The following is a 13,956-nucleotide window of genomic DNA, read 5'->3' as shown; positions in this document are numbered from 1 at the left end:
CTGGATGGCTCTAAATGCTAAGGAACAAGAGGTATCCAATTGTGTTGCTTGTGCCTCTGCTAGACCACGGTTGTTCACAGAGCCCGCTCCACTCCATCCGGAGGACAAGTGGGGTTATGATTGCATGTTGCGAATGACTAGAGGAGCGGTGAGTACTGGAGACTGTACTGTGTTATCCAGTTTGTTTCCTCCAGTTGATAAGCGGACAAAGGTAGGACCATTTTTGCCGAAAAAAGGTAATTATACGTGTTTTAAGTTCTCCACAGATAAAGTAATATATAACGTGGGGGAAATCGACCCAAGTTGGTGCGCTGTTACCCAGACGGGAAGAACCACAAACAATGTAAGTGATCCCAACACTTTAATTGGGACTTGGGCTAGAAGTGGACTTTATTATTATTGTGGGCACAAGACTCTTTTGGCTCGTGTTCCTCTGGGAAGTGTGGGGACGTGCGCGATGGTGAGACTAGGAGCACCTCTTATGTTAATTGGAAATCAGGTAAAAAACATTCCACAGCACAACACACGCACATTGGCAGCTAGGCGGAAGAGACATATCCTGTCCAAAAGCGGGATTGAGGGAACACACGCTTATGACCCTAGGCTGAACTCGCCAACCTGGATTGACTCAATAGGGGTCCCCAGAGGAGTTCCGAATGAATATAAACTCGTAGATCAAATAGCTGCGGGCTTTGAGAATCTTCCAATAATTTCTGCTCTTTTTCCAGTGACCCCGAACAAAAATGTAGACAGAATTAATTATGTTCACTATAATTTGCTGAGGCTCTCTAACCTTACCAGAGACGGGATGGAAGGGTTAGCGGAGCAGATGGGTCCGACCTCATTAATGGGAGTCCAAAATAGAATGGCCCTTGATATGTTATTGGCGGAAAAAGGAGGGGTCTGTGCGATGTTCGGAGATCAGTGTTGTACTTTTATCCCGAATAACACTGCTCCAGATGGCTCGGTGACGCGAGCCTTGGAGGGGCTAAAGAGTCTCTCTAGGACCATGCATGACCACTCGGGAATTGACAACCCGCTGGAGAGCTGGATGACCTCAGTGTTCGGAAGGTGGAAGGGGCTTGTTCTGTCAATTATGTTGTCTCTATCTGTATTGGTGGGTATTTTGGTGACCTGTGGTTGTTGTCTCATTCCTTGTGCCCGAAGGTTGGTAGAGAAAGTGATTGTAAAGGCAGTGGACCCTGGGGCGGTGGCCCCTATGTCCATGATGCCGATGATGGATCTGGAGGTAGCCGAGTGGACTGAGGAGTGAACAACAACCTATGTATCGACCTCTGGGGTGTCAGAGGTCGAAAGGGGGATTGTGGGGATAAACAAAAAGTATTTTACCAGCATAATATAATCTGCAGTATGAGCATTGCTTTAACAATATAACAGATAGCTTTAAGATGGCCTTAAGATGTTTATGATGATGTTAACTTTGTATTTCAGGGGCAGTTATAACTATTTTATACATATTGCATATCTGTGCTTATTTGAGTTGATGTTCAGGTTCATTAATGGTTTTGAGCTTCATCTAGTGAGAGTGTCTAGGTGATCCATGCTGAGGGAAAACTAGAACATAGAAGGAATTGCAATACATGCTTACAAAACACTTATATCAGTTTATTTTATTATCTTTTATATGTTCATATTCTTGTATTAAGGTTTTAGTAGAGGTTCTTGGTTAAAACATTTATTTAGTAGAAGACATACACATAGTCTTAGTGAGCTTCTGGTCTGGTAAAAGGTCAGAAGTGCAACAGGTGAATTGAGAAAGAGCATTTGAGGACGAGACACAGACAGTAGGTGAAGAGGTGACACAAAGAGCATGTGAGGTCAACACACACACACACACACTTTAAATTAGATTTATTTAGAGGAAGAGGTTAGTTATGTTTGGCTGTAACTGCAAAATTGTCTTGGTAAAAGAGGAACCGTTTCTTGGTGTCTCGGCAAGAAAGAGGAACAAGACAAGAACTGAAAGGTAGACAGGAAGGGCTAGCCATGAAAATAGAAGATGATTTTCTAGGTGAAAAGTCATGATGTTGTTGATCTGATCTATGTATAAAATGTATCTGTGACGCATGAAGGGGCGTCAGTAAACAAACCCTGATGTTATAAAATAATTGTTTGTGCTTTAGTAAGTCGAAGATCAATTGCTGTGTTCAGTGATCTTCCCACATGTGAATTAAAATCTTCGTTTGACTTCACCCGGCCGGACCAGTGTGGTTATTTTTCGATCACCTCTTGTACCCTTTCTCAATTCTTGAATCTTAACACCTTCCACACGGTCGGCCCCCTGACCTGTCTCTACGTCATCGCCGCCGCCGCTGTCTTCCACGCGGCCGGCCTCCGGACCCGCTCTGTAGCCGCCGCCATCTTCCACGCGGCCGGCCTCCGGACCCGCTCTGTAGCCGCCGCCGTCTTCCACGCGGCCGGCCTCCGGATCTGTTCTGCCGCCACTGCCACTTTTTCACGTGGCCGGCCCCGGAACAGCTGAATTGTGAACTTTTGTGCTGTCGCCCCCCGGGTTGACCTTCTGACCTCTTTGGACATTTGCCTCTCTGTTTTGAACTGTTTTTGTGTCTTTGGACTCAGTTTTGGTTCATGCTCCTCATCTTTTGTTTGGTTTCGTTCCCTCTGTCCGGGTCCCCCGCCTCCCGCCCTGGGTGGGTTGTTCTCTGTTTGTCTTGTGTTTTGGTTCTCGGGTTTGGGCTGTCGGGAGCCAGCCCTTGGGGGTGGGGGGGGTGGGGGTGGGGGGGGTGGGGGTGGGGGGGGGTGGGGGTGGGGGTGGGGGGGGTGATGTCATGATCCTGGGCCATGTTGGCCCAGCAGTCTTAGTATTCATGTCTTTTCGTGTATTGTTCCTTATTTGATTTCCCCTTGTGACTTTTATCCCCTGTGTGCCCCTCTATGTATCTGTGAGCCCTCGTCTCCCCTCCTTGTGTTTCATTCCATGTTTCCCCAGCCCACTATGCCCGTGCTCTCTCTCTCCTCCTGTCTGCACCTCTGTGTACTTCCTGTTTTACTTTGACAGTCTCCCTTCAGTGTTGTTTACTCCTGCCATGTCTTGTTATGTTTATCTGTGTCAGCTGTGCTCCCATGTGTGGCCACTTCCCCTGATCATCCCTCTTGTGTATTTAGTCTCTGTGTTTCATGTAGTCTGAGTCGCGTCGTCTGTGTTCCCACCCTCCGTGTTTCCATGCCCAGTCTTTTGTATCCCCAGCCATAGCATAGATTGTTCCCAGTTTAGGTTTGTTTAGTTACTGCTCTTGTGCTGCCCTCATTCTTGTTTCTTTCGTGATCATCAGTCACAATAAAAGGCTCGCTTTTGTTTAAGTGCACTCCCGTATCCTCACTTGTGTTCGCACCTGGGTCCTCAACACACTCTCCACACGGTCTGCCACTGCGACCGTGACAGTAGTGGATAGTTGTGTCTATCCAGTGTCCAACCCAGTATCACGGCAAAGCAAGTATGTATATGCTGATCCACCGTGTCCATTTCCCGCTTTGCCTATCCAAAACGTGAAATGGGCACGCATGCAGAAATAGCATTACCAGCAAGGGGAAATAATATAACCACGAAGTCGGTAGTGAGCAAAAAACGTATGAAGTGCATTCCAGGATCCGTAATTGTCAGAAACGATTAAGCTAGGCGGCTGATTTGTATGTACATGCAAATGTGTTAATAATGTCTATTTAAACCCCCCCATTATTTTCATGTTGGCTTGAAATAAAATATCTCACTCTGCTGTTACTGCAGTTTACTGCAACTTACTGCAAGTGTGTCCTTTTCACACTTTGGATAGGCAAAGCGTGAAATAGACATAATCAAATGGCGTATCTATTACATGTTTTGCTGTTTTCTTAGAATGAATATGTCATGAACCGCTGTGTGGCAGGCAAGCAGGAGTGGTGGACCCAAAATGCAGAACTCAGACACGGAAGTGAAACTTAAGGCGCAGCTTTATTGCTGGGAAAAACCTCGTACAAACTAAACTCACCAAAAGAAAACCAAAAGTCAGAACAGAGGAACCAAGGACTGAAACACTGGAAAGAAACACTAAACTGGAGCAGGAGACCAAAACACTAGGAACATAGAAGCAGAACACACAGCTAGATGAGGGTACGACGTGACACTGACACAGAGAAACACAGGGCTTAAATACACAGATGGCAGTAATCAAGGGATGAGAGACAGGAGGGGAACACACCTGGGAGAAATCACAGCTGACGAGACAGGGGAAACGTAAACTGAGCACACTCACATACGACACAGACCTTCACAATAAAACAGGAAACTCAGACACATGGAACCAGACAAGACATTGAACTAAACAGACAGATTCACAAACAGATGGGGTGACACCATAGACAGAGACACAGACTCAAAGGCAGACCAAATATAACACACAGAACTCAAACAATAATAATCATCATCATCATAAACTAGAAAATGATAACTAAAAGCGCTGGGTCACTGACCCAGGACCATGACAGAATAAATGATATTCATAGTACGGTGAAACTAGCAATTAGTGGCCTTCAGTTACAATGTCAGTATCTACATGAAGATTCATGGGGCTCTACTGCAAGCACTACTGGATGGATGCACTGTTTTCAATATCCTTGGTCATGCTGTTGTTAAGCAGTCTCACTTACTAATTTATTTTATGTGGGAGTATTTATACCACTGGGATTTTAAAATGCATTTGTATGTATGGTTTCCTGCTTGAGAAAAGCACTTAAAACCTTTTCCCCCATGTGCTTCAGTGCCTCTAACTGACCCTTGCTAATTTGCATAAAGGCCCTTAAGGTCTGACCTGAGTTTGAACCCAGCAGGAAATCACAAATCCAATCTCAGAATGCCTCTCAGATGCCCCATCACCCTCCCCCTTTATTACAGATACAAACTCAGCGTGAGTGAAGCCATAAAACAAATGAGCTAGTGCTCCCAGATAGCATCTTCTTCAGTACACACGTTCAGATGTAGCTACACAAATCAAAAAGTGTCAACAGTTTGTGCAGAATGCAGCACTTTTGATATTCAGTTTGATATTTGTAAGCCAGCTCGAGTGAAGCTTCACCTTTATATCCTACTACCTATAGGAGAGCCTTCTCTGCAGCTGAAGTGCATAGATCTAGGGGCTGTCACCTGTAATGAATCACTACCTCTCGCCATCATGTCTGCCCAGCTTGATAAGGCCCTCCACTTTCAGCGTATCTGTCCCATCACCGCAAACATGGGGGGAGGTGGGGGGGGGGGGGGGGGGGGTGCTGCTTCCTATCATCTGCCAGGATTATTTCAGGTGCTGCCATGTCAAACGCCTTCCTCCGCAAATTATCATTTTTATTAGAACATAGGGAGAAAAGTGGGTTGTTTACAGGACAACCCTAACCCCTCTCCACCACTGCCACCCAATGTCTTTACTGCATGGGAAGAGAAATGACCCCAACCTTGCACAGGTAAGCAGCAGTACAAAGAAACAGAGCCACAAAGTCAACTGCTGCTCTATTTTTCCTAGAGACACTTTAAGAAATATCAGTTGTCAGACAGTGATTTGATTTGGAGAAATTTAATATATGGTCAAATCTTCATTACACCGCAAAATGTACAATATTAGGCTTTCAGCAAAATAAGAAGAAAAAAAAATCTTGAGTTACCACATTATGAGATCCCATTGAATAGATAAATATTCTAAGCCGAAGTTTTTGAACGACATTATTGTGTGTGAGCGCTGAACAGTCTAACATGTTGTTAGGACACTGAGCAGCTCTTGTAATTTAATGCATTTAAGACTAGAAGTACCTAACATATGCCCATCTAGCTGAGCAGAGCGTAAGTGAGTAAAAACAAATAACTAGACATAAGAAATATCAAAGAAATCTGTTTTTGTTTTTTGTGTCTAAACAAAAACAAAATCTATTTTGTATTCAATTTTTTCTCATTTTCTTCCATGTGTTATAGAAAAAAAAGTAAAGCAATAATTGGATGTTAGATTATGGGATTATTTAAAGTCTGTAGTTTAAGTACAGACTGTAAGTTAAGTCAGTTTTAGTGATGGAGTTTTTGTTATCTATGAACTCTAGCTTAAAAGCTGTGTGTGTTGTGAGGATGCATGAATAAATTGCTGAAACTGTCTTCTTATATTCCAAAATGTAAAATGGATTTTGTTTACTCAGCGGTTTCAGTAACAAACACTTGACTCCAGATGGTTGTGATCATTTATAGCTCTCCCTCTTTCTCTCTCTCTATCTACCACTGTCTTTCCCCCTGTCTCCCCTCCTCCAGGCAGCATTGTGTATCTGGGGATGATGTTTGGAGCCTTTTTCTGGGGTGGCCTCTCAGACAAAGTGGGCCGCAGACAGTGCCTGCTTATATCCATGTCAGTCAACGGCTTCTTTGCCTTCCTTTCCTCCTTTGTCCAGGGCTACAGTATGTTCCTCTTCTGCCGCATGGTGTCTGGCTTCGGGTAAGTTTGTTTAACTTTCCTCTTCTCACGCTCCTGCAGACCCTCTGATCTATCTTCCCACCACTTCCTCTGCTGTCTCTCCTCCTCCAAATTCAAAACACATGACAAGAGGTTATACTAACTGCCAGGCATCCGCTCTTCCTCATACCCAGGGGTATAGAAGAAATAAAGCAAAAGAGAAAGGTCTGCAGAAATCAGCTAGTAGTGTAAATGAACATCTGGGTGTTTTAATGCTAGCATGGTCTGCTTGGCTGCACAGATCCTTGACAGCCCTCCCATCTCAGTGACATGATATCCTTTTTAGATTGTATAGTGTATGAACATTTAGATCAAGTTGTGATGGCTTAAGCTGGTGCTGCTTCATGACTACACCAAAATGGATATTCAAATCAGAATGGGCCACAGTGCCTGAGGGCATTCATGATTGGTTTACCTGAGCTGCACTCAGCTCTTGTGCATTTAATTACAGTTCTGTAAGCAACCAGTAAACCTCACATCATCTGAAAAACAGCTTCTGCCTTAATGGCTTTAAAATTTCATTAGCAGCTTTAGCTTTTATGTCACCACTAGTTGTCAATCTGTATGCAGAAAGTAGTCTATGGTGTGGGATGGTATCTATGATTGTACATATACCTTTGGGAATAACAGCAAAGAGGCATTGCTTTGTAAGGGGTCACTGAGATCTTCTGTTTTGTTTTCCATCCTCATTCTGGCAGAAATACGATCTGGCATCCAGTGCTGTGTGTTTCACTGTTCCTTTCATTGAATTTTTCCTACCTTATTAGCATTGCTATCAGAAGCTGTCTCAGCAAATAGGAAAAGACATTCACAGCACAGTGCCATAATAAAAAAAAAAAAAAAGAATTCACACAGATTAAGTTTTAGTGCAATTTTACTTAATGTTCTAAACCAGTTTGTCATATCAGTCACTCCTCTGGCAAAACCTTAAACAGGTTTTGACATTTTTAGAATGAATATCATAGACAATTATTTTCATACATATATAACCTCTTACTGTAAGTTTCTCCCACGCAGACATGAAGGAAGCAGGACAAAAGGCACAACCCAATCTCATCAGATTCTCGGGTGTCACCACAATCTTGAATATTTACTGGATACTTTATACATGGTTGGTTTTTTTGTTTTTGAGAATTGAAAACAAGCCATATACATTTTCATTTGCTTTAAGCCTTTTTGCAGTTACGCAGTTTCTATGAATATGTAATGTTGATGATCTGAAAAGGTTTTGATTTTGTTTTATTTACTTTATCTTAAATGGAAAGGGGTGTACCCCACCTCTAATTAAGTGTTAGGACAGGCTCTATCACCTCATCTTAGACATATAAGCACTTTGAAAAATTTATGAATAAATGGATGGATTATCTAATATTGGCATCTTTCAGGTAATACAAAGCATATGGCAATGCAGATTCTTTACTTGTTCCTCATGAGTTAGCGCTTAGTTTCTACATGTAGTGAGAAATTAAAATGTCACAGATGGCTGCTCAAGTGAGAAATTTGGGATATAACAGCTACAGCTCAGATCAGACTTTAAAGGAGAAGTTCAACATTTTCAATACATGCTATCTTTGTTTTTCTCCAAAGCCATCTATCCATATTAAATTCAGCTAATTAATGTTGAAATGAATCAGAAACAAATGTATAATAATAAAATAAATGCTGATTGCTCTTTATCTGCCTCTCATTTGCAACACTGTAGTCAACCATAAAACTGACAGTAAAACCAGTGCATCTCAAAAAGTTGTGCATAGATGAACATACCTTTCAGAAGTTTTTGTATTGTTAAAGCTTTTTTTATTGATCTGTAGAAATAACTAATACATTATCAGATACTGTATTTTCATGAACTATGAGCCATTATCATCAAAATTAAAACAAAAAGGCTTCGTGTTGAATGATTACATGAAAATGTAACTTTCTGAAATAAATTATGAAAAAAAAACCTTTTTGATGATATTCTAATTTTAAGAGATACACTAGTAAGATTTGCCATTTGGTTTTTTTCCTCTTCAAATATGTACGACACTCTGAGGCTATGAAAAAAATGGGCACTGTCACTGCAGTCACAGATGGGCTCCTTCTGACTCTACTGACACCTCACTGAAAGGGTTCAGTTCAGTGCACCTATCCCTCACATCAACACAAGATACAACAACGTACTAATATGGAACAATGCAATTTGAGACATGTTCACTATGTTAAATTTAAAGGCCACACGACCTGTGATTCTGGAAAATGATATAATAAGCAAGTTTGATAGAAAGCAGCAAAGATGGCTCAAAGACTGTAATATCCTGTGTGCTACAGTGTGGTGATTTTTCATTTTCTTTGGTCAGGAAGATGACAGTATAGTTTGTGCAAATAAATACTAAGCTGCAGTGGATAGTGCCGTTGCCTCCTGATGATCTGGTAAGACTCAGAAAATAAGCCAGAATAGTGTAGAATCTGCTTTGTGACATGAATGAACAAAAAATGTGCGAAGACATGTTCTAAAAAAAAGTTTCAGACGTTTGTACAATTCACAGTGACAAATGAAGAAATGTTTTCTGTAACAATAAATCAGTTTCATATTGTGATAAATGTTCATTGTTGCAAGCGCTGATGAGGCAAATGAGGATTGCCTTTTTGAGCATGCATAGCTAATTACAACAAGCTGTATTTACAGGATCGGTGGAGCAGTACCGATAGTATTCTCATACTTTGCGGAGGTGTTGGCTCGCGAGAAGAGAGGAGAGCATCTGAGCTGGCTGTGCATGTTCTGGATGATTGGAGGAATTTATGCCTCAGCCATGGCCTGGGCTATCATCCCACACTATGGTGAGTGACATGATGTACCACTTCTAAAAAAGGTTACATTAACATGACAGCAAAGCAGCACTAAAGGGAAATCATTAAAATGATCGAAGAAATTTGTCATAAAAATGTTAAAGTGTATTATTACATTTTCCCACCTCATAATATTGCTCCTTTATTTTATATTTTTGCTTTTTTTTTTATATTATCAAGTTAGTAGAGTTTACAATGAACAGATAACCCAACCAGATTTAGGAAGTCATTCCAATTCAATGCAATTCAATTCAGTTATCTCAAGGTCTTTTATATTGTAAGGTAGAGACTGTGTCAATAGTACAGAGAAAATCCCAACAATTAGACGACCCTCTGACCACTTAACGAAGGTTGGATGGAAAAACTCCCTTTTAACAGGAGGCAGTCATCATGTGACTGGTTCTGGGAAGAGGGAAGGAGACAGGACAGAAGTTAGGTGAGATGATCGCAGTGAAGAAAGGCCAGATGTTTTAACATTGAGTCCAATGTGGAAATACCCTGAACTGGGATTTGTTTCAATGGCCAGCAGAGGGCGAATGCTCTGGTTGCCAAAATGAAACGATTGTACAGACGTAGAAAGAAAACAGCCCTTGTCTTCCTTAATCTACCTTAAATGAACACTTTCATAATGAGTTTATGGTCTCAATTGCTAGTTTACACTGTTACTGAATACAACATGACGTTATTACCTAAACCTACTCTGTGAATGAGAAGCCAGTAATGTATGAGCACGCAGTGCTTTATGATTCACTATTCTCTTATCACATCTATTTTCAAAACACCAATAAGGTGTTCAAGGCCTTAACATGAGACTTCAAAAACCAGGGGATGATGTAAAAGTGCTTCTATTTATCATCTATCTTTCACATCTATCTTCCCCTCACTCCTGGCTGATTGTGACTGCTGTTTCCTGAGCCTGTGAAAAATAATCCTGATGGTAGAAAAAGGACCAATAATGTTAAAAGTACTGTGTCTCCAAATGTATAATAAAAATGTTATTAAAAATCAGGGACAAGTGGTATAACCTATGTGGGTGTTCATCATGGACAGAATATATATTGAAATAATGCTGCCAAGGTGTGTTATGAGAAATACTCAAAAAACTATGCACTGAAGTTTAATGGAGACTCATGCTAGGGACGAAACTACTCTGCTACCCTGTAACACAAGCATGTAATGCTAAATCACTGGAGTACATCAGTGAAAGCCTGTGCCTGGCAGTAACGTTTTCTATGCAAGCTATAGTCTGTGGATGTTTTGTTCCACTGCTAAGAACAGAATAAAGTGTCTAATGCTCATCATATGAGGAGGGGATAAGGGTGTCGACGATCTTGGATTGAGAACACCAATTGATTGTGCCTCTGTTGAATGAAACAAGGCTGCACTGGAACTGGAACAGACATGTGAGGTAATTATAGACATTTGCATCTTGACATGGCAGATTTCTTGTTATATAGGACATCCTTTGAAGTCATCCTTGTAGCCCACTACAGGCTAACTTTAGCCAATCAGATGTAGAGATTACAGCAAACAAAAGATAAGGTCTAAGGAGCTTGGAAAGAAAAGCGTCTGGACTTCTTTAAGTTGCTTGAAGATGTTTCACCTCTCATCTGAGAAGCTTCTTCAGTTCTAAAAGTCAAATGGTGGAGAGACCCAGATTTAAACCCAGTGGGAGTTTCCCCCCAAAGAGGGACAAAGGACCCCCTGATGATCCTCTACCAAATCACATGAGCCAAGGTTTGAAAATGGGTGTGGGTCACAATCAGCCAGGGTTTCGGGTGAGCTCATTGTGAAACCTGGACCCACCCTATAGGGCTTTGGAGTGTGATGTCACAGGGGTGGGCGTGGAAAGGATTTTGGCCTGATGCACCATTTTCCGGGTCCAAACAAAGCGCAAGCGAAAAAGGAGCGAAGGCACACACAACAGGTTCGTCCTTGCTGTGTGGTCGGCTGCAATGTTCGATCGCATGACCGGCACGGGAATGAGCTTAAAAAGGGTTTGTCTTTTTATTCTTTCCCAACCTGAAAGCAACATGAGGGAGCTTATATGGCGGACCTTAAAAAATGAAGGCGTCTAGCCTGGATAGCAGCCGTGAGATGAGCTGATATCCAGTTCGCTTCCATCTCCAGATATCTGTTGGTGTTCTCCAGACATTTTCACTCCGGTTCTATATATGTTCATATCACTCTTTATAGCTTAATAATATTATTGTTGGGGCTCTCGAGGTTTTAGAAATTGCGAACAAACATAGAATTGAGTGACTGTGCAGACATACGTGCTACGTAACCCATCCATCCATCCATCCATTTTCATCCGCTTTGTCCGGGGCCGGGTCGCGGGGGCAGCAGCCTAAGCAAAGAGGCCCAGACCTCCCTCTCCCCAGCCACCTCCTCCAGCTTATCCGGGGGAATACCAAGGCGTTCCCAGGCCAGCCGAGAGATATAATCTCTCCAGCGTGTCCTGGGTCTGCCCCGGGGCCTCCTCCCGGTGGGACATGCCTGGAACACCTCACCCAGGAGGCGCCCAGGGGGCATCCTTGTCAGATGCCCGAACCACCTCAGCTGGCTCCTTTCGATGTGGAGCAGCAGCTGCTCTACTCCGAGCCCCTCCCGGATGGCCGAACTTCTCACCCTATCTCTAAGGGAGAGGCCAGCCACCCTTCGGAGGAAGCTCATTTCTGCCGCTTGTATCCGCGATCTCGTTCTTTCGGTCACTACCCACAGCTTGTGGCCATAGGTGAGGGTAGGGACGTAGATCGACCGGTAAATTGAGAGCTTCGCTTTTACACTCAGCTCCCTCTTCACCACGACGGACCGGTGCAGCGTCCGCATTACTGCAGCTGCAGCCCCAATCCGTCTGTCGATCTCCGGCTCCCTTCTCCCATCACTCGCGAACAAGACCCCGAGATACTTGAACTCCTCCACTTGGGGCAGGAACTCATCCCCGACCCGGAGTGGGCACTCCACCCTTTTCCGGCTGAGAACCATGGCCTCAGATTTGGAGGTGCTGATCCTCATTCCCGCTGCTTCACACTCGGCTGCGAACCGCTCCAGTGCGAGCTGGAGGCCCTCACCCGATGAAGCCAACAGAGCCACATCATCTGCAAAAATCAGAGATGAGATTCTGAGGCCACCAAAGCGAAAGCTTGGCTGCGCCTAGAAATCCTGTCCATAAAAATTATGAACAGAACCGGAGACAAAGGGCAGCCCTGGCGGAGCCCATCACCCACCGGGAACGAGTCCGACTTATTGCCGGTAATGCGAACCAAGCTCTTGCAACGGTTGTGTAGGGATCGAATGGCCCGTAGCAATGGGCCAGACACCCCATATTCCCACAACACCTCCCACAGGACACCCCGAGGGACACGGTCGAATGCCTTCTCCAAGTCCACAAAACACATGTAGACTGGTTGGGCAAACTCCCATGCACCCTCAAGTATCCTGGAGAGGATAAAGAGCTGGTCCAGTGTTCCGCGACCAGGACGAAAACCGCATTGTTCCTCCTGTATCCGAGGTTCGACTAACGGACGAACTCTCCTTTCCAGCACCCTGGCATAGACTTTCCCAGGGAGGCTGAGGAGTGTGATCCCCCTGTAGTTGGAACACACCCTCCGGTCCCCTTTCTTGAAGATGGGGACCACCACCCCGGTCTTCCAGTCCACAGGTACTGCCCCTGATCTCCACGCAACATTGCAGAGGCGTGTCAACCAGGACAGCCCTACAACGTCCAGAGCCTTCAGGAATTCGGGGCGGACCTCATCAACACCAGGGGCTCTGCCACCAAGGAGTTGTTTAACTGCCTCAGTGACCTCGCCCCCGGAAATTGGCGGGTCATTCCCCTCATCCTCAGACTCTGCTTCCTCCTCGGAAGACGTGTCAGTGGGATTAAGGAGGTCCTCAAAGTATTCCTTCCACCGCCCGACAATTTTCTCAGTCGACGTCAGCAGCGCTCCGCCAGCACTATACACAGTGCAGGTAGAGCACCGCTTTCCCCTCCTGAGACGTCTGACGGTTTGCCAGAATCTCTTCGAAGCAGCCCGAAAGTCTTTTTCCATGGCCTCTCCGAACTCCTCCCACACCCGAGTTTTTGCTTCAGCCACTGCCCGAGCCGCATTCCTCTTGGCCTGTCGATACCTGTCGGCTGCCTCCGGAGTCCCACAGGCTAACCAAGCCCGATAGGACTCCTTCTTCAGCCTGGTGGCTCCCTTCACCTCTGGTGTCCACCATTTGGTTCGGGGATTACCACCACGGCAGGCACCAACCACCTTGCGACCGCAGCTCAATGCAGCAGCTTCGGCAATGGAGACGCTGAACATGGTCCATTCGGACTCAATGTCCCCAGTCTCCCTCGGAATGCTGTTGAAGCTCTGCCGGAGGTGTGCGTTGAAGATCTCGCGGACTGGGGCCTCTGCTAGACGTTCCCAGCACACCCTCACTACGCGTTTAGGTGCACCAGGTCTGTCCAGCGTCCTCCCCCGCCACCTGATCCAACTCACCACCAGGTGGTGATCAGTTGACAGCTCAGCCCCTCTCTTTACCCGAGTGTCCAGAACATATGGTCGCAGGTCTGCTGATACGATTACAAAATCGATCATCGACCTACGGCCTAGAGCATCCTGGTGCCACGTGCACT

The 13,956-nt window shown here is 44.6% G+C and overlaps 1 protein-coding gene across 2 annotated transcripts in view; it reads left to right on the top strand.

The window, feature by feature from the left end:
- The window catches only part of LOC146571190 (synaptic vesicle glycoprotein 2C-like), a 94,242-nt gene that overhangs the window by 51,505 nt on the left and 28,781 nt on the right, over positions 1-13,956 (top strand). For both annotated transcript variants that reach the window (XM_085280251.1, XM_085280252.1), the window contains exons 3-4: positions 6,296-6,476; positions 9,163-9,314. In XM_085280251.1, coding sequence (XP_085136377.1) covers positions 6,296-6,476; positions 9,163-9,314 — 333 coding nt within the window. The remainder of the gene's footprint in view (positions 1-6,295; positions 6,477-9,162; positions 9,315-13,956) is intronic.

Source organism: Mchenga conophoros, linkage group LG7, assembly GCF_057382185.1.
Source record: "Mchenga conophoros isolate Kocher_MC1m ecotype Shallow Benthic linkage group LG7, M_conophoros_male_GT1.1, whole genome shotgun sequence".
Taxonomy (NCBI): domain Eukaryota; kingdom Metazoa; phylum Chordata; class Actinopteri; order Cichliformes; family Cichlidae; genus Mchenga; species Mchenga conophoros.
This window is presented reverse-complemented; position numbering and strand designations above follow the sequence as displayed.